The sequence below is a fragment of the Poecilia latipinna genome, unplaced genomic scaffold (assembly GCF_001443285.1).
Source record: "Poecilia latipinna isolate Pla-1442-1.1 unplaced genomic scaffold, P_latipinna-1.0 Scaffold171, whole genome shotgun sequence".
NCBI classification, from domain to species: Eukaryota; Metazoa; Chordata; class Actinopteri; order Cyprinodontiformes; family Poeciliidae; genus Poecilia; species Poecilia latipinna.
The window spans coordinates 296,492-319,926 of NW_015112787.1; the positions used below are offsets into that span (position 1 = coordinate 296,492).

A 23,435-nucleotide genomic window follows, 5' to 3' on the forward strand; every position below is an offset into this window, starting at 1 on the left:
TGTCTCTGGAAGGGCTGATCAAAGTTGAGCTGTGGGCACAGGAGGTGGGGCAGATGGAGAGGGCGGCCAGCCCGGGGCGCAGCATCATAGAGAGCATGTTTGCATGTCTGCGTGTGCATGTACGTGTGTGTGTGTGTGTGTGCTTGGTTGAGAGGGAGGAACTGTTCCTGCTCAAATATGACACTGTTTTTTTTTTTTTGTTTTATCTGCGAGCAAGTAGTTACAGTGTGCAAGACTTCCTACCAGAGATGCGTTCTTTCTGTCTTCCCCTCCTGAGAGGGAGGAAGAGAGGCTGGGGCTCTTTGTGTCTGCGTGCGTGCCCGTGCTGCAGAAGCACGCCTCGCGTGTAAACGCTTTCATGTGTGGCCCGCCAAGGCAAACACACAGGGAGATGAGAGGGAAAGAGACCGGCCTTTCAAACAAGATTAGGGCTGTGCCTGCCTAAAGGCCTGCCTGCCTGCTCCATGACACTCTGCATAGACCAGGTGACATCTATATAAGCACAGCGGCAGCAGGCCCAGTCCGCGGCGCCGCCTCACTGAGAAGGTGTCGTACCGACTGACTGACGACGCTGACGGGGCTAAAACCGCACACTTTCTCGAGATCCAACGCACCGAATGATCTCATACTCGACCTCGTTCCTACTCGTTGGGTTTAGGGACAAAAAAAAAAAAAAAAAAGGAACCCACAGCCTGTTGGTCCAGATTTGTTTTCGCGATTGCATCTCGATAAATTAGGTATTATGTTATTAAAACGTATGTTATTTTATTGCAGTATTTTTGGCACCGAATTGCAAATTGTTACCTATAGTAAGATATCTCTTGGTTTGGTTTAAGAAATTATAGACGACTAACAACAAAAGTTTTTATAGTGACTCTTCAGCTTCAACTGTTGGATCTGGAGTCTCTTCATAGATTGTCTAAGGGGCCGGGCGAATTTTACTGGCTGAGCACAGTGATACCGTGGTTATTAAAGCAGGTGTTGGTACGTTTGGCAGTGTAGGCTGTTACCGAGTCCTGCTGGGAAATAAAAACCAGACTTAAGAGGCTTGGTGTCGATGCAAAATGTAAAACCCATCTAATGTGCCCCCATCTGAGAAGAGATCTGCAGCCCACACTCAGCAACAATCCAGTCCTTTGATTCCTTCATCAAGGTGAGTTGCGCCTCACGTTGTCTCTGGTTCTGGAGTGGCTTAACACACAGGGTGGTCCACATCCTGGCTTACATCTGCGCACGGTGGCTCTCGGTCCAGCCGACGTTTTAATGTTATTTTTAATTCACCGAGATGCAAAGGAGCATGTCTGGAGCCTCCGGACGAAATCGGCTCGCTAATTTAGACAGCGACGACCCAAATTACTGCCGGCCAAAACATAAAAAAAAATCATCAAAACATTCAAGAGGAGATAAAAAATAAGGATGCAATAGTATAAAAAACAATTAGAAAATAGAAACATTTTACCAAAAGTGTTTCAAAGCTGTATAGTACAAGCTAAAGAAATGTCAAGAATGATCGTTTAAGGCCTGAATCAGTTACCTACAAATAATTTAACTGTACCTGTTCGACTACTGTGGCAAGCACACACACACTCCCAGAGGGCAGGACACGGCAGCTGACATGGCTGATAAAAAAAGGACTCAATACATAATGCATACAATACAACAATAATAACAATAACAATAATAATAATAATAATAATGAGTTAAAGGTTTCTTGAAGTCTTTGCTCATACAAAATTATATTTAGAGAAAGTGTAAAGCCTCCTGAAGGGAGAAATGATGTTTAACAAAATGAAGCAGGATATAAATAGAAGGACGGTTCAGCCCAGGCTTTGCTTCTCAGCGTCCAGCATCAAACCAGCAGGAAAAGAAACGAAGGAGAGAGGAGTCCGTGGGCGCATGCGGTGATCTACCCGGGGTTGTTTTTCTTCCTTTTATTTGGACTGGGATTGGGATCCAGTTTCAGCTGTTGGTACTGCACCTGTTAAAACACACACACACACACACCAGTCGGTCAGGTGGAGAGAGCAAAGGATGCTTGAGCAGCACAGAGGCCCCTCCAGAGGCTCCGGTCCAGCTGTGTGGAACGGCGGCCTCGGGGAAGGGATTACACACTGATTACAACGCGCGCACGCACAGATGCAGGCGTGCACGCGCTTCAAAAGCACTGAAGGGGAGCGCTGTTGATGCAAAAAAAAAGGTCCACATATGCTCGCGCAACAAAAACACGCCCACAGATGTGCAACAGTGGCCTACAGGAGGGGATCAGACAGACAAACAAAGAACAGGGCGAGGGCCCGTGGGACAGATTGGACAGCCAGCAGTCATCCCAGCAGAGAAAGGTGGAAACGAGAACAGGATGTTGTACAAAACGCTGCTTACAATTCCTGACCCTGCGTGTGAATCTGGAGTTACATCACATGACATCAGATTAGAATATTAACTATCAATAACCCCATGTTCTGATCTGATCCCGAAGGGATTTTTTTTTTTATTTATTATTATTTAAGGTGTTTGAACTATTTATTGCACAATGTACAAATCAACATCCGCCTCATCTTTATGGCTGCACCAACGCAGTTAAGCAGCCAACTAATGAGAGTTTTCATTCCTCTAAAAATATCTGCTTATGCTCCTTTTTCCATGCAGGCTTCCAAAGGCTTGACCTTCAGTTCTGCCTTGAAGGCTCATGTGAACATGAAGGATTCTGTGGTTTTGGCCTTTAAGCTATTTATCTGACTATAACAGGCTGTGCAGTGAATATACAGTTATAAAAATAAAAAAAAAAGCTAAATCAAATTAAACTTTTCCTGTTTCATGGCAATTAGGGTAACCAAAATTATTTTGATTTGCGAAATACCAGAACAGTGAGAGAGAGGATATTATTATGGGAGCCCAAGAAACAAAAACAACATAAAAAGCCAGATTATAGTCTACAAATTAATTCAGGATCAAAGACCTTTTTTTTTTCTTTTTTTTTTTTATATGGACACGCGTCTCTTGGAATGATAAAACTAAAACTGAAATGTTGAAACACAATGTTGAAACCAAGTCCTGCACGCACTACAAATGTAAGTACACCCCATCAGCTTATTAAAGCTAACTTAACTTGCACAGGCCTTTCATTTCATTCCCTCCACACGATCACAACTGAATGCAGCAGCCGTCTGCCCTGCGCCAGCGTTGGAAGCACTCAGTTGATGACCCAACACTCAATAAAACAGAAACAAAGTGCTCAGAGCAGGCTTGTGGAGGAATTAGTCGATTTATGTCTCTCGGAGGTACGCCCAATTATCTGCGGGCTTTAAGATCATCAAATGCACATGAATAAATTACAGAGACTGCCAAGGAGGAAAAGCTAAACTGTTATACTTAACTAGTGGGATATACTGGGTTTTATTACTGTTTGTAACTCACCGAGGGACTGCTTTCTAAGAAAAGAGAAGAGGTGGCCTGTATCCACAACTCTGAAACGATTGAATTGGTGTAACTTCATTTAGTTTAAACAAATGTACGACATACGGGTGATTCTAAAACAAAATGATGCAAAGGCTTTTACAGAAAAGAAGGTCAGATGAGACTAAGGTGGAAGTTTTTAGCCTGCATAAAAAAATGTCATGCGTGACGAAAAACAATCACTGCAAACACTCGAAACACTGTGTGAAAACACTCTGTGTTGTAGGACACCTTTCCTCTCCAAGAACAGGTCAGCTGATCAGATATTATGGGAAAACTAAGTGGCTAATTGTAGATCGAACCCCGTTAGAAACTGGAGGTTCACCTTGTCGTAAGACAGTGACCTAAACATTGGAATGGCTTTGATGAAAACATGACGAATGAAACATTTTAACAGCTTGAAAACCCATGCATAATTTAGCTTCCACTTCACAATTATTTGCGATTGTCTCAAAAATAATACGCTGTGGTCGTGACGAGACGTAAAAAGACTGAATCGCCGACTTAAAGACAAAACAAGATTTTGGAAACTCTACTACTTCACACCTTCACACGAACTTCAACACTGTCAGTGGGAAGAGTTGCACATTTTTTCCAACATGACGTGATTTCCCAACTGATGCAAAACTTACATCCTAGATAAAAACCCCGTTCTGACCTGAAAGTGATGGGTACTGTACATCAACGCAGCAGCCGCAGTGGCTGAGCAACTAAAGGCTGTCACCGGCAACCATTCGCTTTTCAGACATCCAGCTAGCTCACACAGATTCAAGAAATTGACAAGCAGTAGCCACTGAATCAGAATACTAATATATATATATATATATATATATATATATATATATATATAAAAAAAACAGACTTAACAGACTCGGCACCAAAGAGCCAGAATCGTCTGAGAATTCTCTCCTAAGTTGACGTACTACAGGCTACTCTGTTTGTCTGACTGACTGACACCCTCTCTGATTCTCCAGGCAGACAGCAAACTCACATCAATAATGTTTCACTGCTTTGTCTCATGGTGGCTCTATCTGCTGTGGACGACAACAGGAGCGTCTCAGCGCCGGCTGAGAACAAGCCTTTATCATGTCTCTTGTACCAGCCCATTCTGACGGTTCAATAAAGCCTTTCGGTCCTGAAATGCACAGCAGACCCTACATGTAGCAGGAACTGTAACGCCTGCATGGGCTCCACGCCACCAACATCACAAAAAATTTGACTTCTCAAGTCTGTATTAATACAATTTTATAACTGTGCCGCTTAAGCAAACAGAGACTCATTTATGTACCTGTGCCTCACAGCGGTGGTTTTCCCACCATCCACTTCCCACTAGGCTTTCTGGGTCCTCCTTACTGTGAAGTAGCATCCAAAGGAGCAAAAGCTCAGATGCACTGCATGAGGAATCAGTGACGCCTGTGCAGGACTTAGTGGCACAAAGTAGAGACAAACTGATGAAAAGACAGGTGAGTCACCTGGTCTAGTGTTTAATAATAACTTTTAAAAAGAATTTATGTTTAAAAGTAACTAGACACTGAGACCTTTACTCCCATTTTTCCTGTAAACTTAAAGATTGAACAGTTTTTATTAACTTCCTGCTTTCTCCTGGTAATAGTTTGTGTTCCTTGATGAAGAGAAAAGGTAAAACAGAGGGAGACTTTGGCCATCTGCTGATTTGCTGATCCTGTAACGTGGATGTGGTCTCACTGAAACTGAAACGTTATTTCAGCAACTGAAGTGAAACCCCTAAATGTTCTCTAGTCGCAGAGCGACATACTTGCCCTGTTCCATCTGGAGTCTTTCTTATTTTATCCAATCAAATATATGGTCACCCGGATAAATAAACCAAGTATTGCCACTTTTAACAAGGTGAGCAGCGACTTCTGAAATGAAATCAGGATCCCTTGAGGCGCTGACTCCTGCTGCAGTCAATACTAAATGAAGCTCCCCCAAAACTCTTGAACTGGTTTTGCTTCACAGTACTCTGCTCTGGTTTTCCTGTTTGCTTGTGCACATTTTTCTACAATACTTTTTCCTTCCACTCAACTTTCCATTTTTTTTTTTTTTTTTAATCTTTGGAAACAGAACTGTTTAAACAGCCGGCTTATTTGGCAGGAATTGCCCACCTTGTCATCGACTGTCTGGTGCAAAGCTACGACATTTGGAAGCTTCCTCATGATAATTTAACAAAACATTTCTGTAATAAAACCCCCTTTTTATTTAACTTATATATGAGATTCATTTGAATTCACAAATAATCTGATAATATTCAAATTTGTTGAGCTGCTGATATTAAACATTTTTATTCTTAGTAAAAAATAATAATCTTACACTTAGCCTGTGCTTTAAAAAAATCTAACATAACACCAAAAGTAGGGCAGGTACAGTGCAGGATTACTTCACGTTATCGGTCCCATTTACACGGCCAAACACCTACAGCAGCAAAAAAAAAAAAAAAAAGAGCTGCACAGCAGTTTAATACTGCACAGTGACGTTTCTGTCCAAACAAAAACTCTTTGTAAACGCATGCACACAAAGAAAAGTTTGCTTGTCAGTGGGAAGTGTGGCTTTTCCTTCTCATGTACAGCAGCAAAGGGGATCAACAAAAAGAAATGGTGCGAGGAAAAAAAAAAAAAAAGATTTCAATCAAACACGAGTTTTCTCTGTGAAGAGCTGCCAGCCAGGGAGAAATGGGGCTCATACGTTACGGGTTCAATTCTTCTTCATAGGCGACAGGCCTGACTGATGCTACACCCTTGGCTCCCTGCTCACCTCACCTAATACCACACACACACACACACACACACACACACACACACACACACACACACACACACACACGCATACACGCGCACATACATCCACCTGCTGTAACCACACCAATAAGACAACAGAAGCTAGTTCAAGTAAAAAAAAAAAAAGAAACAGGGAAAAGTCAGAGCGGGTGAGGAGAAAGTGGGACGTTAACAAAATAAAAATAAAAAAAAATAAAAAATAGCAGAATTGGGTAAAAAGCAAAAAGTGAGGTAATGCAGCAAGCACATAACCAATTTGGAACACAGGCGGAGAGCTTAAAGGAAAAACAGACAGGAGAAGAGGTGTGTTAAGACCCAACGCTGCTCAAAGGCTGCTCCTCCACCCTCACTCCGCTCCCTCTCCCCAAATGTTGACAGTACAAGTGCAAAAACAGGCTTTGAAGTGTGCTCTGCTGAAGGGGTGCCGTGTACCGCGCGTCGTGCCTCGTTTAACAGCGTTACCCATAAAGCATCCCGGGACCTGCTCCTCCCCGCCTCTCCTCACTGTCTTTCATTCTCTTTCTCCTTCTCACATTGAACCTTTGACAGTGTTTTGATGATGCCAGTGTGGGCAGACATGCAAGGTGGGTGACAGTGAGTAGAGAGAGGAGGAGGGGGGGGCGAAGCAGGTAGGTGAGTAAATAAACGAATTCAAAAATAGGAAAAAGGGGCATAATTTTAATGATACCAGATACTTTAAAAAAAAAAAAAAAAAAAAAAAAAGAACACAAAACTTTGCGGTTTTCATCTCAGGTGACATCTAATGGAGCATGAGGGTTATTAAATGGTTGCGGGGAAACACTAATGTGTGCAGACTGAAGATTCAGCACCCAAAGCCATTGTGTTGTGGTAAAAGAAAAAGCGTGCCAAGGTGACATAAGCCAATAAACAAACAAAACAAGAAATGGCTCGCAGAGAAAATGGAAAATCCTTCCTATTAGTTGCTGTGACAAGACACATGCTGAACAGGGACTAATTGCCCCTTTTTTTTTTTTTCCTTTTTTTTGGGTGAAATGTCTCCAAAGTGGGGAAGGGCAAAGCGAAGGGGAAAGACGCTTCTGCTGGAGGTGACTGATGATATCTGGCAGTGTTTCAACCCTTAACTATCCTGCTTTTATTTCCTCTATGTCCACTGAGGTTTCACTGCAAACATAAATGGTGCCCAAAAATATTAACCAGACTCCCTGCTGTTCATTAGGCCCTAAATTGGAATTCATGCTTATTTTTGTATTGGGGATTTGAACCAGCTCCTTTACAGCTATCATAAAGGGCCACTTGGCATGCTAATTGCCTTGGCCCTACTTATGCTCTCCCTAGCTCCCGTTCCTAATGGTGTCATAAAACACACTAGAAGCTCGGGCATGTCCCGAACGCCAGGTAGGGAATACTCTGCCTGCAATGTGAGTGTTTTCAGTTCAGCCTTGTTTAAAAAAAAGAAATGGAGGATTTCGCTGATAGTGATCGTAAAGACAGCAGAGGCTGGTGTAGCATCAAAAACCAAACATAAGAAACCGCTATTAGAACAGGGGTTTTTCTCACGCACATTAACCGATACATCACGACTGGCTTTGAAGTGGCTGCTCAGGGAGGGGGATAACAAACTTAGCGCAAAGCAAACCTTGCAGGTGGTAAAAGGAGCTGCAGCTTATGTAAAACAACAGGGGTTTAAAGGATGCCTGTCAGCGTTGTTTTGGGTTGGATGCTTGCTTTTCACAGTATAAGTGCCTAAAGAGGGACAGTTAATATCTGATCTGTAGCTGATGACTGTCTTACCGTTACTGCCAAGATCCTGCACCAGCTCATCACTGTTCCTTCGCTGGACCACTTTTGTTAAACGCTGCAGACTAGACAGATGGCTATCACACTCGACCCATGTCAAACTTGCCAGAATCTATAGCTTTGAGTCTGACACATCAACTCTGAGGACAAAATCTCCTCATGCTGCCTTAATTTGACCCATCCACTAACCGGTGCAAAGGTGGAAAATATAATCTCTGTATTATCTTTCTGACCAGAAATGTTCTTCTATGTTCTCTTAGTTTTAGTTTCAGAACATGGAGGTGTTTCAGACATTGGTGGTGTTCAATTCAGATTTGAGCTGTTTCAACCTGGTAGAAGTTCATCTTGGACTAGCTGTTAGCTTTAGCCTTTAGAACCAACTAACTTGGATTTATACTAAACAAAGACCCCAGGAAAAACAGTCGCTACGAGTGAGGCCGTCGTCATCCGGCTCCATTTTTAAAATCCTGAACTATCCCTTTGAAGTGGAAGCAAAGCTTAAAGCTAAAAGCTTCTGCCGCATCAAATGTAAGAAGTAAAAGAACTACACTACAAGAGATTAAGCAACAAATCCACAGCTTCTGTGGTGCTGTAAAGCTATATAAGTTATTATAGCCCAGTGTGACTGCCCTTTGTATATAAAGTCATTAGAACCTCATCAGTTCTGCTTGCACTGAAGCACCTCTAAATGATGCGGAACGGTGGACCCGACCCACCTTAGGTGCACGGCAGCTGGGAGAAATTGTGGGTGTGATTATGTATGTGTGTGAGGTCACACTAAGGCCCTGAAATAGCACTTCATTAGTCATCCACGTTGTCAGGCACAGTGGACCTCTGCACCCATGCCAGCGGGCTCCACAAACACGTGCCCATGAGGGGGACGCTCCATTTGGATCCCACCATCACCCGAGAGCCTCAAGGGCTTTCAGTCCACTAACGTCTTTGACCCAGTAAGGCGAGGGGCAAGCAACAAGATGAGCCCACCACCTGAGGCAGAGCAGAACGTTCCGGTCTGTTTTTAGCCAATGACCGCAGAGAAGGGTATCTTTTTTTTTTTTTTTTTTTTTTTCCAAAACGGACTTTTGGATTCAATGAGATTTTGCAGTTTTTCGACTCTACTTTCTTAAATCAAACATCGCCCATTTGAAACAGTCAACCCTTTTTTTTTTTTTTGCAACTTTTTTCCAATTATCCATCTCAGAAATTTATTTCTTTTCAAGTTTTATTTCTGTTGGTTTCCTTGCTTTGCAAGACTCTGGCCTCTCAGTGACACAGGGCTACAATTTCCCTTCCTACAGCTTTAGGACTGAGCTTACAGTAGCACTTACAGTATTACTTTTACAGTAGGTGCAATTTCAGAGGTATAGCCACTGGACCAGAGCAGTACATCTGCCCCCACCCTCCCCTAGCCAGCAGGCCCTCATTAGGAGCCTTGTAAAGGGCTTGTACCTGCCAGGCTTGGGCCTCTTCACCACTACACACCCGCAGGCTTCAGGTGCGTAAGGTGGCTGCACTCCACCAGAGGGGACAGCTTGGGCTCATTTAAGTCGATGGATTGCTGCAGCAGCCCCCTGTAAACTACAGAGCTGTGCAAGGGCAGAAAGAGGGAGTGAGTGCGGGGCGTGCAGGGGAGGGGGCGGTAGGGTGGGGGGCAAGGATTATGACCCCGTAAAGATGAAAGATGTGGGCAATGAGCAATCAAAGAGGAAGTGTGTCAGTGCTGATGTGGCGGGGAACTGGTAGAGGTCCCAGGTCCTTCAGTCTGAGCCCCCCGTCCGTGTGTATCACAGCAGGACATTAACGGCCACAGTCGACACCATCGGGCCTGGCTAAAGCCACTGCGAGATGCAGCTTAATTGGTGTTTAAATTGCACTTTGTCTTGGGCCGGCAACAGTGTGGGATAGTTATTGCTCACACATTGAACCTAAGCAAGCATCTGATTCCTTCAGTCATAAAGTTAATCTGATCTCATGATAAATGTTGAAGGAAAACCCCAGGGTGCCATTTAGGCTGTTGATTTACACTCTGCTCCAATTACCAGCATGGCTGAAAAACAGCAGCCAACTGTAATTTTGGTAGAGTGTATGTATGGAGTCAGTCAACCTAGTTATATGCGGAACACTAAACTCACTTAACCTTGTTATCTCGCAGCGCAGCTCCGGCCATGTAAGAGGAAATTAAATTAGCGCGGGAAGCTTTTAATGGAAAAACACTCAAAAAACAGCTTTACATTACTTTGATTAGACGGCTAAAACAAAGAAGCATGTGTTCTGAATGAAGGTGGGGGGGAAAAAAGGGCCAACTATGCAAAGTGAGGCTGGCAGGAGAAACGAGACAGAAGATCATAAGAGTGATTTGCAAAAGTACTAATGCCATGGAAATGATTTTGTTTTTGTTGTAGTGCAACTAACACGACTTCGATCTTCTCTGTTGAGATTTTATGTGATAGACCGATACAAAGTTAGACATAATTAAGTGGAAAGAGGTCTCATTTATTTATTTATTTTACAAAACTCTTGATAGACTGATGTGAAAGTTGATTTAGACCCTTTCAGATACGTCTCTATAAAATCAGGTCCACCAGACGTAAACCAGAGCATAACTTTAAAGCAAGAAGACATAATGCTTTTTATCGGAGACCACTAATTTCTAAGTCATATGTTTACAGTTGGATGTAGTTCTGGACTTTGACTGGACCATTCTAACACATGAGTATGCTTTGATCTTACCTGTTGCATTGCACCTCTGGTTGTCATTGTAATGCTGGAATATATGAACTTTCACCTTATGCTCAAATGTTTTGAAACCATTTACAGGTTTCCTACTGGACTGTCCCATGTTGTACTCTGTTGCATCAGCTTTTCATTCAAGATACAGTATGTTTGAGCTTCCCCACAACCCTGCGAGAAAAAGCCACTACAGATGATGGATAGATAATTGGATGGAATTACAAACTAAATCTGACTCCATTGTATCATCACTAGGAATGAACTGGAATTGAATTTGGCCACCTGATTAAACTGATTTTATTATTTCTGCGTATAATTTGGATCTATTTGTCTTGTAAAGTGCATTTAGATAACATTTGCTGTGAACCGTCTATATTACTAGATAAACTGAATGTTCTCTGAGGAATTTCTCATTCACCGTTTACTGTGACGGATCTCACTATTTACAAGCTGACATTTGAAAGCAATCGGTTGTTTCGGTGGCATTTTATTTAGGGGTGTCAGATTAAAAGGAACTAAATGCAAATGCTTTTCAAATTTGTTATTAGTAAAAACAACTTTAAAGACATCGTGTCCTTTTCTCTCCACTTCAAAATGATGAGCTACTTTATGCCGGTCTACCATGTTAAATCCCAACAGTATTTAATGTCTGTGGTTGTAATATAACATTACAACTCTGGCATATGTGGAAAAGTTGTTCAAATAATTTCACCAGACAATGTAAATAGAAACTAGGACTTGGAACCAGCAGGTGCGACATTGAAAGTAGAAGTTGACCCACCACTTGTACATCCGAGGGCACTCTGGACAGAAAGTCCAGCAGCTCGTTGTTGTCAATGGTGTAAGGGTCCCGCAGTTTCTTTGTGAACTTGTTAACCCCTGTAGCAGGAAGAAAAGTAAACAGACAGACAGACAAATAATAAAATATGCTATAAAATATTCAGGAATACTAAACTTTCAATTCTTCAGCATGTTTTTTTTTTCCCCCAAAAAAATAAATAAATGAAAATAGGCAAGCAAATGAGCTTGTCTATTTATTTGCTTTTATATAGTACCTCTGAAACGTTTACATGCCCTTATTTGATTGTAATAATAGTAATTTCCAACATTAATTATCTCAAAACTGGGCAAGACCCTCAGCCCCAGGTTATCTACGGATATGTGTACAGGTGCACATAAGCAGTCATTATGCCTGGAAAAGTGCGATATAACCACAGTCCATTTACCACAAATTTGTTTTCACTGCAGCTGCGCAGGATACAAGTTACATCAGATATGGAAAAAAAAAGTTTATAAATACTATATCAAAGTTGTTGTTTTTTCTTCACAAAACTCAAAAATCAGAAAACTCTGGCATTTGAGTGCAGCTTAATTAAAGTTGATTCACATAACTAGCATTAGCTCACCCCAGGCCAGAACGATGAACCGTAGTGGAATGAAGTAGACGATGATTGTGGCCACGACGAGAGCTACAATCACTAACCAGCTTAAGAAAGGCACAGTCCAGTTAAATGTGCTGTAAAAGAAGAACGAGAGATTCAAATTAGGAAACGTTGTAAAAGCTCATTTAACTGAGCATGCTCAGAAATGTCACTATCAGGAAGTAGGAAACACACTAACGATTATAAAGATAAGTTACATATCAGTCGTTTGGCGCTTTGTAAACAATATAAACTTTTGAGAGTCATAGTTCGCTCTCTGCCGCAAAAACAAATTATTCCACTTTACTTTTTATAAATATGAGAAATAGGTAAATCAACAGTTCTGTGTTGGCATGCACATGAAGTGATGTGTATACATGAAGGTCGTGCAGGTCTACATGCGATTCAGGAATGGAGCTAAAATAAGTTAGCCTGGCACGAGAAGGCAGAGGGGCCTGGCAACGTGGAAAAAGAACCAGGACATGTGGAGCGAAGCAAAGGGAAGTGGGCCCGGTGCCGAGGAGCGGGCTTTCGACTCACTTCTTTATCCTCTCGCCGTAGGAGGCCACTTCATCCAGTGCATTCTGCACGCTGATGCACACGTCCTGAATGGCATAAAGCTTGTTCATGAAGCCCTTTCTCTCCGAGTCCTGCAAGAGGACAGATAGAGATGTAGGCAAGCACAGAAGAAAGCGAGGATGAAGGAGGGGGAATGTGCAGATGGACAGAATAGAGACAGGAGAGGAGGAAGAAGGGAGAGAAGACAGAGGCTGGGCACAGGCATCTCCCTGAGAACAATGCACTTTAAACAGCTTTGATTTGGAGTTGGGAGCCAAATCACCGGATATCCTGCCTGAAGTGACGGAGCGCTTTCATTCCAGGCCGTAATAGAGATATAAAGTTGGCAGAACAAATCAAAATGTTTCCCTCCTTACAAATACTCGCAGGAAAAATTTGAATATGTGAATAAAGAGGCAGAATTAAACTCAAAGCCAAATGGATACATCAGTCTTTGGTCTCTCCCCCTCCTCTTTCTCTCTCTTTCTGGTCCTGCCAAGGCAGCTAGGACGACCAGGCAGAGTCCTCTTTTGTTCTACTGGCTGGCACGCTGCGGTGATGTCACCAGCTGTGACATCATTATCATCCTTATTAACGCAGTCAACCATCATGAAAGGCTCCTCCTATTGTGAACTTTGAATATTGCTGGAGCCAGGAAAGGAAAACGTCGTCAGCCTGTTTCATGTAAATCCTGCCCGTCAAACTGAGACAAAGTAAAGAAGTGCAGAAGTCATGCAACAGTCAACAAGCCGCCTGCTGAGTGACAGGCAGGCAGGCAGGGACAGGACAGATCTGGACACAATGAGGTGACCCAAAGCCAGTGGCTGAGGGAGGACATCAAGACGCAGACTCCCTGATGCTGGGTGTGCTTGGTGGGCATGCTGGGAAATCTAAATTTAACACAACTGCCTGTAAAGAAGGTTTAAAAATGTAATTTAAAGGACATCTACATGGGATACAGTGCACAAATTCCATGAAAAGGACTTCAATACCATGCAGAAATCGTTATTCCCCTCGAGCCTTTTCGCATTTTTCTCAGGTTTCGACCACAAACCTCAACACGTCTTTTTGGGGATTTTATGTGACAGACCAAAACAAGGGAGTGCATAACTGTCAAGTGGAAGAAGAATGACGCGTGGTTTTCAGATTCTTTGACAAATCTTAAATGTGTGGTGTGATTATGCATTTAAACCCATTCAAATTGGATAGGCCTAAAGTAAATTCAGTTGCCATCACAACATCCTCAGTTTGTAGTCACCCTCGTCTCAGTATAACACAACTTCTCAGTTGAGACCTCAGAGGTTTGTTATAGGGCTACGGACAAAGTCATGGAAAAGTTTAAAACAGGTCAAGTTGTAAAGCAACCTCAAAACTCCAAACTTCTCAAAGCACAGCTTAATCAACCCATGATGCAAAGAGATAAAAAAGTAAACCCATCAAAGCAGACCTGAATGTGAAGGCTGGTCAAGAAGAGCATTAATTGGAGATGGGGCAAGAATGATGTAGCCATGGTAACGCTGGAGGAGCTGAGCCTGACTCTGTCCATCATGCTTAACACGCCATCCCGGGTTAGCACAATGTGGTGACGGCATCATGCTGTGGAGGATGCTTTCCTTCAGCAGGAACATTGAAGTTGGTCAGATTTGTGGGGAGGAGATCATTACAGGACAATCATGGAAAAAGCTGTAAAACACTTCAGACTGTCATGGAGGTTCATCTCCTACCAGGTTAAAAAAAAACAACAAAAAAAAAACCCTCATACAACCACACTTGGAATGGGATGGTTTTATTCAAGGTATGTTAAATTTTGCTCTTCTTTATATTGGACCAACCAAAGCTGGTAGAAACAAACACCAAAACTGTTTCTTTGTATCGTTACTGTGGGGAAATTGGTTACCCAAAGGGGCCTGAATGCAAAGACAAACACACAAATTATACCAAAATGTTTAAAATCAGGCATCATTAGCCTTCCACTTCATTACTTGGTTTGGTCTATCACAAACAATTCCAATCAAATAAATTGACGTTTATGTTTATAAAGTGACAAACACAGATCTTCAAAGGAAATTTGTGCTTGCAAGGCACTGTGGGATCCATCCATCCATCCATCCATCCATCCATCCATCCATCCATCCATCCATCCATCCATCCAGGAACATTTAGCCCCTCCACTAAGTCTGCCCTGGATTCCCCTTCAAGTGGAGGACTTGATAAACCTCTAAAGAGAAAAAAGTAGGTCTAAGGCCACATTTGTTTTTATTAGAAAAAAACAAAGCTGCTTTATTGAGGAAGATGGATTCAGTCTGGTAGATTAGAAAAGTAAAGCTATGAGCAATTCCTGTCTTAATACCCACAAAAGACAGCAAAGCAGTCAAAGCCATGAAACTTCAAGACCTCAGAGGCCTTCACCACATTTGGGTCTTTGAGTCCAGCCACCTTACCACAAGCCTCCCATTGAGGCCCAATCTTCCTCCACCTCCCCCCAGAAACCCAACTTCTTTCTTTTTTTGCTGTGTCCAGGATCAGATAATGTGAAAAATGAACCATGGAGCAGCCAGGGAGACCACATGGCCTCCCCAACAAAACCACACAAGACAAATAGATATAATTAGACAACCTCTCTGGGTTATTTTTCTTCGAAAATATTTTACAAGACTCCCTTATATTTCCCCCCTCCCGCTCTCCTTATTCTCCTGGTCCTTTCTTTAAGGTCCATCTGTTTTTCATTCTGCGCTCAAACAAATCTCAGGACGAAGTGTCTATTGTACTGGGTTTGGTTAGGTCGGGCCAAGCTGGGCTGGGTCAGGACACATCGTTTTCGAGCCCCAACTTGGGAGAGAGTGTTTTAGGGCCATGGGAGTGGTGTGAGAGAGCGGGTGGGAGTGGGGGCGATAGGTCAGAGGTCCTCGGCGTATAAACCATTGCCACATGCCCTTTGGACTGCGGTCTGAATCCTATTTCCTGTCTTCAAACACGGTTCGAAGAGGCGGGAGGTAGCAATAACACTGAGGGCCGTGGAGAACCTTGTTTTCCCAGCTTCCCTGCACACTGCGCACATATGGAGCCAGGCAACCTGTTCTTATAATGGAACCTAATATGCACACAAACACACACACACCCTACAGCTATGAGATAAGGTTGATCTGCACACCTGGTCGCGCTCTGTGACTAGAAATAGTACTACATCCCCAACACACACTAATAAATCCCTTCACTTTCAACAGTTGAGGCCTCTTCTTCCACGGAGCAAGCTTGAAAATAGTGCAATGCGATGATTCATAGAACATGTGCACAGACAGGAAAGACGAAAGACAGTTTCAGTTTAGCTTGTCTTTATGAAAAAAAAGAGGGAAAATGTCAACTGTCACAGTTACTGTCTGTTGCCTTGTTGTGGTTCTGTTGGTTAAAATGGAGTCATTCCTTTCCCCTGTTGCCACATGCTTGCCCAGGAGCGAGGGACTGACAACGCTACTGGTTGTGCTTTCTTAGATGGATAACCTATTATTAATTATTATCATGTGATCAAGCAACTTTGACAGTACTGCATTACAGAGGTGCCCCAATCCAATCCTTAAGAGTTACTATCCTGCAAGAATTAGACACATCCCCCTCTAACACACCTGAATCAAATGAATGGCTCGTTACCAGGCGACTCGCATGCTACTGAGCAAATCAAGCAATTTGATTCAATAGTGATTGGAGCAGGGATTCATTTCAAATCTGATAGAATATGACTTTGAATTATTAGAATGCATTGTGTTGATTCAACCTGAATGTGGAGTCATTTGAATTTCATATATCTGTTTATGTATGATAAAAGCTTGTAAAAGGACTTGAGAAGATGGTTAATTTAGCGCATTATAAGGAAACTGAACTCAATTGATGTTTTTAAAATGGCTTCCAATGCAGGCGTCAGAGTTGGAAAAAGAAAAATGCTCGTTCTGATGGAAAATGCTGCATCGTACGTCGTGCATTCGATCAGTCTGATGGGGCACGTCACACCAACTCTCAGCATTAATGTTCCAATTGTTCATGAGTAACTAATCAACGGTAAGGGATAACAAATAAAAAGTGTTTTCACACCTTGTGTATACAGGGCATTCAAATTAGCTTGGCATGTAGAAAGTGTACGGACATTCAGAAACCTCTGCAACAACCGTGGAAAAGATTTAAAAAGTTGTCTTTTTTTTTCATCTTTCCTACAATCCCACTAACTGTGTGCTGTGGCAAGATAAACTTGGCTCCTCATCCAACCATTTTATAATCCATTTCTAAGGGGCAAACAGGCTGTGATGTGAGCTCAAGCTAAAGTCAGCAGAGCATCACGTTATTAGATAAAAACTGCATTAAGACAGCGTGCGAATGTGAACGAAAAATGTGTTCGTACAGGGAAGAAAGTCTTTGACATCAATTAACTCTCATCAGGCTGGTAAGCAGAAATATTCTGTGAGCTGATGTCCTCTTGTTGGGGGAGAGTTGCACGTTTTAATTGCACGCGTGGCATTTAGAGACAATAAATGCATCTTTTGCGGTTATGTCGAAAGTTTGCGTCATTGTTTGGATGCGTGGCATGTGATGTGAAATCCCTGCCGAGCGCTCCCTGGCAAAGCAGTTAGAAAGCTCATTAAAGCGATTCGAGTTGTTTGCTCGTGTTGGGGAGAAATTACCCTCAGTGATACCAAAGCGAGCCCAGGGACACACACACACACACACACTCTCACACACCTACAAAGAAAAAGGCAATTCAAGCTAACCACATTGCACTGGATAGTAAATTGTGGTAAACAATGTGGTAAACTCCTTGAAACACTTGATGAAATATTTAACAAAAGAAAGATGCACAGTGCCCCAGAGTGCTTGAATCCTTGTTGTTTTCCCCCCCTTGCAGAGAGATGCCCCCATGGCAAAGCACATTTGTATGCAAAAGTATGAAGTGAACAGTTGCAAACTTTGCAAAGACAGTTTGTTCCACGTTGACCCAAGGCCTAGAGCAAAACAAGAGAGAGGTCAGAGAGAACTCAGTCTAATAGTATAGACTCAAATATCTGTCCTAGATCCACTGGGGGGGAAAGAAGAGAGTCAGTTGAGGCCATTTTAACCTCCCGATCACACGCTTCCCCCTGCTGGGTTCTGCCATAAAAATGATAAACCCAACAGTTATAAAGTAGCGACATTGCACCCCATCACACCAGGAAATGAGTCTGAACCACAAGTGACTGCTGCTCACTGCCGCTGTGCTAAAATTGCACCTGTTTTTCTTTGTTTTGCATCGCTCAGTCTGGCAACACAGTAAAAATTGAAATGTCATATAAAATGTGACAGCATGCTAATATGTGGCTCCCAGAGGGCATCTGAAAGCGCTGTTGTTGATTTTGTAACTGCAGAGAGAGTCGGTATTCCTCTCATTTCCACCCCAGGAGGAGGGAGGAGGAAAGAAAAACAATTGGAAAAGCAAGGAATACTACAGGGGTGACACAAATTAAATTTCCAAAATCTGTACAAGAACTCGAGACAAAACAAAATTAAGCAGCGGATATCACCGCTGTAGCACAAATGTCAACTACAATGTTCTCGTACTTCTACGGGGGAAAAAAAAAAACGACATTATAACACCCTAAAAACATATTTGTTCCACATGTAAGTAACATAGTGATGGCAACAACATATCATATTTAATTAGTGAAATCAGAAAGGACAAATACAATCCAGGATTGTTGATAATAAACAATTGTTTAACAGAAGCTTTTTGACTTGCCCATACTTTGCCACACAGCTGAGATAAAAAAAAAAAAAATACACAATTGAACAAGGCTCCTAAACTCCAGTTGAACTCTAAGTAATGCAAGTGATTCAAATTTATCGGGACATAAAACAGCATAACAAATATTCTATTCAAGTCAGCGTCCCAAAATATATGTTCTCCTCAAACACTGTTGTACACTGATTTCCCTTTTTTTTTTTTCTTCCCATTTTTGAGACTCCGTCAGATTTTTTCTTCCTGATTGATCCAATTGCATGTTAATGTGTCACTTAAATGCTATTAAAATTTAAGATAAAGTAAAATGAAACAAATAAATACACGCCCTAGTTTTTGTAAGTGAATCTGTGCAGCTAGAAGTTGAGGACATAAGAAGGTCTTAACAGTTGAATATTTAATCTGAACAACATTTTAGGTATTTTTGATAACAAATCTACTCTGACACAAGAGAAACCAAGGTATAAAAATCCCTCCCTCTCCCCTGCCCAAAACTATTTAAAACAAATAATCTACTTTCTAAAAAAAAAAGTGCATCCTTGCATGTTTAATTTTTTTTTCTTTTTAGATTTTTAGGCAAAGTCTTACTTTTTATGAGTGAAATATTTTGGCTGCAAATGAAATGCAGCATAGAGTGCTTTTTATCTTTTATGGCAACCATTTAAATAGTCTGAATGGTTTCAGCAATAGTTTTTCACTGGCAAATATTCCAAGCATTGCAAACTTAGCAGAGAAGTGGGGAACTACAGATTTGATAACTTTTGGAGTTTAATAATGGCTTTTAGAGGTATCGTTAAAAAAAAAAAAAAAACACACAGGAAATTGCCCTTAAAGAGCATCTCTCTTTTACCAGGAAATGACAACATGGACTTGGAGTCTGTGTCAAAAAGCCTCAGATAAAACCAGGCAACTTGGCACCTTGCCAGTGCCACATGAAGGAAGCAGATGTTCCAAGTTTGTTTAATAGATAATTTATCCCATACATCTATTTCCCTCCCTCGCTCTTTGTCAAAACACATATCCGCTTAACTGAAGCACTGAGATGCACAGCATGTCTTCTCACACAGAGAAATACCACAATGACCCTATTTCTGCCCCTTGTGCTGCACCAAACACCAGAAGACTAAATAAATGACCATCAGGTTGAGATGCTTCTTGTGTTCCTTTTCTGTTTATATATATATATATATGTGTGTGTGTGTGTGTGTGTGTGTGTGTGTGTGTGTGCTAAAGGTTTCTCCCATAAAGCCAAAGTCAAACTCTAGTTAAGACTGTCAGCTGAAGGTGGGCCAGACACACACAATGCTCCACAGTGCTAATTAGTCTCTTCACCGAGTCAGGTCCCACAGCGAGGATAAATATACACATATGTAAAAATAATAATGCATAAAAAAAAGGATGGAGGAGAAGTGGGTTTAAAAGGAAAAGTCAGCGATGACGCCGACTTATTTTCAGTTTGACCTCTGCCTCATACCCTAAAGAGAGAAGTTTCTAGCTAGCGTTACGACTGCACGTGTCGTTAATGTGTCTGGTTGGCAGGAGGTTGCTCGCCACTGATCATCTTTACCCATCTCCCCGTGGAGCCTCTCATCACCTCCGCCACGCCAGCTCCTCTATCAGGCTCAAGGTCAGGCTCACACACACACACACACACACACACAAACGATCTCCTGATTAGCCCTTACCACACTACCCCTTCTGCTGCACGCTGCCCGACCCACACACCCACCCACCCCGCCTCACCTCTGTTCCCTTGCTCCTGCACTCTCCTTCCACCGTCCTTCCCAGGATCCGGCGTGGCAGGGTGTGATGAATGGGACATTATTACTCTTGTCCGCTGCTGACCTGATTTTAGCTCATCCACTTCTGTCTCGTCAGACTGTCTGTGTCTCCATGTCTGGCCTTAAAACATATGTTACTGCCTGACCTACCTCGAATCTATTTCAGTCACTTCCACAGTGAGAGTAGGTGCGACCTTTAGCAGGTTAAGAAAAGGCGCTTGCAAAAATATTTTTCACCTCAAACAAAGCATATTCATCTTTTAAGGAATTAAACGGGGTTAAGTAAAATGTGATTTATCTCTCCGCTCTCCAAAGGCGACAAACTTTGGCATACCTTTTATTGGATATGCACCCTCTGAGATACGAATGCAAGTAGAGGCAGATGTAAAAAAAAAAAAATAAAATAAAAAATCCACAGTCTGAAAACTTTGTTTTAGAAAGAAAAGAAAAAAAAAAAACAATAAGAATGAGAGTGCACAGCCACAAAGTGAGGGGATCACTTCTTCAAAAAGTAAATAAAATATGCATCCTCTCTGTGCTCATTACAGATTTATGACTCTTGTTAAAAGAAAAGGTGGCGGCTGCCTTCTTGCATGTCTGACTTTCAAAAATCAGACGACACCGCTGTCAAGTGTTGTGCTCCACATTCTGTCCAATGAGAGGCCGGGAGGGCTGAGTGTGTGCCATCTTCAGCATCCTGTGCAGCGAGAGGCGCGCAGAGACTTACTTTTCGGGCGGATGGGAGCACGGCAAAAAAAAAAACTCCTCACCTACCGTACGGGGAGCGTGCCGCGCAATCCTTTGATGCATACTTCATCAATGGAAAAGTTCAGCTGGTTCAGCCACTTTTCTGCGTGTGTGATTAAGAACGGCAACACTTGGGGGAGTAGACGTTCTTGCGTCAGGCATAATGAGCTTTGGGATTTGCAGTGATGACACGAAGTAGTTTTGCTGTTCATAAAACAACTTTAACCCAAAAAATAAAAAATTAAAAAAAAAAACGCACCCACAACCTTGTTGAAGTCCCCCCACCAACACGCGCACGCACACACGCACACACACACACACACACACACACACACACACACACATAGCGCCTTGCAAAAGTATTCACAATGCTTGGACTTTTATTAGCTTTGTCACTTTGAGATTTTAAATCACAGGCTAGCACATGGTTTAATTTTGAAGCGAAAACAAAGTAGCTATGTGGTTTTATTCTGTTTTTATGAAGACAATCTTAAAAGCATGAAAAAAGTAAATTCAGCTCTTTTTGCAGTGGTTAAGTATTGCTAAATCGCTGCCTTCAGACGAAATTAAAATATGTGCAGTTTTCCACAGGCCATGTAGGAGACACAGCAAACGTGTGTAAGACATGCTCTGGACAGACGAAACCAAATTGGATTTGTTTGACTGACACGCAAAATTTCATGTTGGGAAACTTAACACTGAACAAACATTCCTCGTGGCAAAACAACCTGGTGGTGGCAGAATTATGCTGTGGGGGAAAATTTTTTACATGTGGCAAACTTGAGACAAAGGTGAAGACATTTCAGCAGAACAATGACTCTAAGCATAATAGCCACAGACAACCTAAATGCTTCCGATCACATCATGGGCTTAAACGTTTGAGTCAAAGTCTAGAACTAAGTCCAAATGAGAAATCGAAGCCAGGGCTTAAAATGTATGTGCAAAGTCAGTTCCAATCTGTCTGAGCTTGGAGTTATTTGGGGTAGAAGAATGGGCAGAAGCCCATGTGCAAAACTGTTGGGAGACATAACCCAAAAGACGTTTAGACTGTGATGTCATTTGAGCAAAGGGAAGACAGTTTCACTGCAGGTAAATGAAAGTTTTTGCAAACTTGGTCTCATGTTACAAGAGCAGCTTCTTGTGTGTTTGCAGCAGCACTACCTGTGATGCTTGTGGCAAACTGCACCTGCATTTATTATGGCTGCCGTTCAACAAACCAGCTACTTGGATAAAGTTTATTTAGGGGCGTCAGTGTACTTCTTTGACTCTTATTTACAAAAACAAAAAATGAAAACCATGTATAGCTTTCCTTCAACTTTAACATAACGTGCGTTGGTCCCTCAAATAAAACCCCCAAATAAAACACGGTAATATCTGAGGGCACAACTGAAAAATATCTGAATGAATGTAAATGAATGTTTTTTTACAAGGAACTCGGGGAAGTATTTTAGTTTGGTTATATGAAAATTGTTTTAAGTTGCTTTATGTTTAATGCCTTAACTGCTATTCTTAGTGGAAATCATGTTATCCTTTTAACCACAAAAAACTATTGGTAAATGAAGCACTCAAAAACTGCTATTATATCAAAAAGACCACGTCACCTTCAATCAGCTGAACTCAGGAAACACATAGTCAAACCTCCGTCGACAGCTATTCCCCTACGTTAGAGAAGATCAGCAGGGAAACACGGACATTACACAAAAAGACACGAGCCGCTTGTCATGCTGGAGCCAACTTATCTCCCCCATCACCTTAAAGAGCAGGCACAGGCATGGCCCCGGCAGTGGGTCGGTGGGCCAAAACGTGCAGTGTGAGGAATGTCAAACTGAGACACGGACAGAGGACAGGTGCTGACGAGGACGGCCAACAGAGGCCGCCGGACAGACGATGAGCTAAGTGGCAAACTGGAAGACAGTAACAACACACCAGCAGGAATCCGTGCCAGAGCCACACACATGGCAACTTACCACCATCACTCGTATCCACTCAAAGTGCCAGGAGGCCAATATATCCTCGAGGATATGGTTTTTATCATGGCTGTCCTCCCAGGGGCCTTGTTTAGGGTCCTTGTGGATAGATTAGAGTGAAATTTTCTCTTTATAAGCCAAAGTAAATAAAATGTAATCTGTAGACACTGTGGATTTTGGGTGCTACACATTGTTCTCACCAGGTCCGATGAGGACTTTGATCATTTAGAGGGACCAGCTTTAGCCTTAATTTCAGTTTTTGATACTCACCTTTGTTTATATTTATATACAAGTTATACAATTTCATAAGTAAAAAATATACAGACTTGCATGGTGTATCTTTTATTGGGATGTTTTTTTTTTTTTTTTTTTTTTTTTTTTTTTATTTTTTTGCAATTTAAAAACAAAAAACTTAAAAATTTTATTTGGATTTTATGTGGGGAACCCACCCC

The 23,435-nt window shown here is 42.1% G+C and overlaps 1 protein-coding gene across 5 annotated transcripts in view; it reads right to left on the bottom strand.

Moving 5' to 3' along the window:
• Positions 1-189: 189 nt before the first annotated feature.
• mctp1a (multiple C2 domains, transmembrane 1a) overlaps positions 190-23,435 on the bottom strand; it is a 157,693-nt gene continuing 134,447 nt past the window's right edge. For 4 of the 5 annotated variants that reach the window (XM_015030062.1, XM_015030059.1, XM_015030060.1 and 1 more), the window contains 5 exons: positions 22,984-23,082; positions 12,716-12,825; positions 12,161-12,270; positions 11,536-11,633; positions 190-1,978 (listed from right to left, as the gene is read on the bottom strand). In XM_015030062.1, the coding sequence (XP_014885548.1) occupies positions 1,907-1,978; positions 11,536-11,633; positions 12,161-12,270; positions 12,716-12,825; positions 22,984-23,082 (489 nt within the window). In that variant the 3' untranslated portion in view covers positions 190-1,906. The remainder of the gene's footprint in view (positions 1,979-11,535; positions 11,634-12,160; positions 12,271-12,715; positions 12,826-22,983; positions 23,083-23,435) is intronic. The other variant, XM_015030061.1, reaches the window with a different exon arrangement.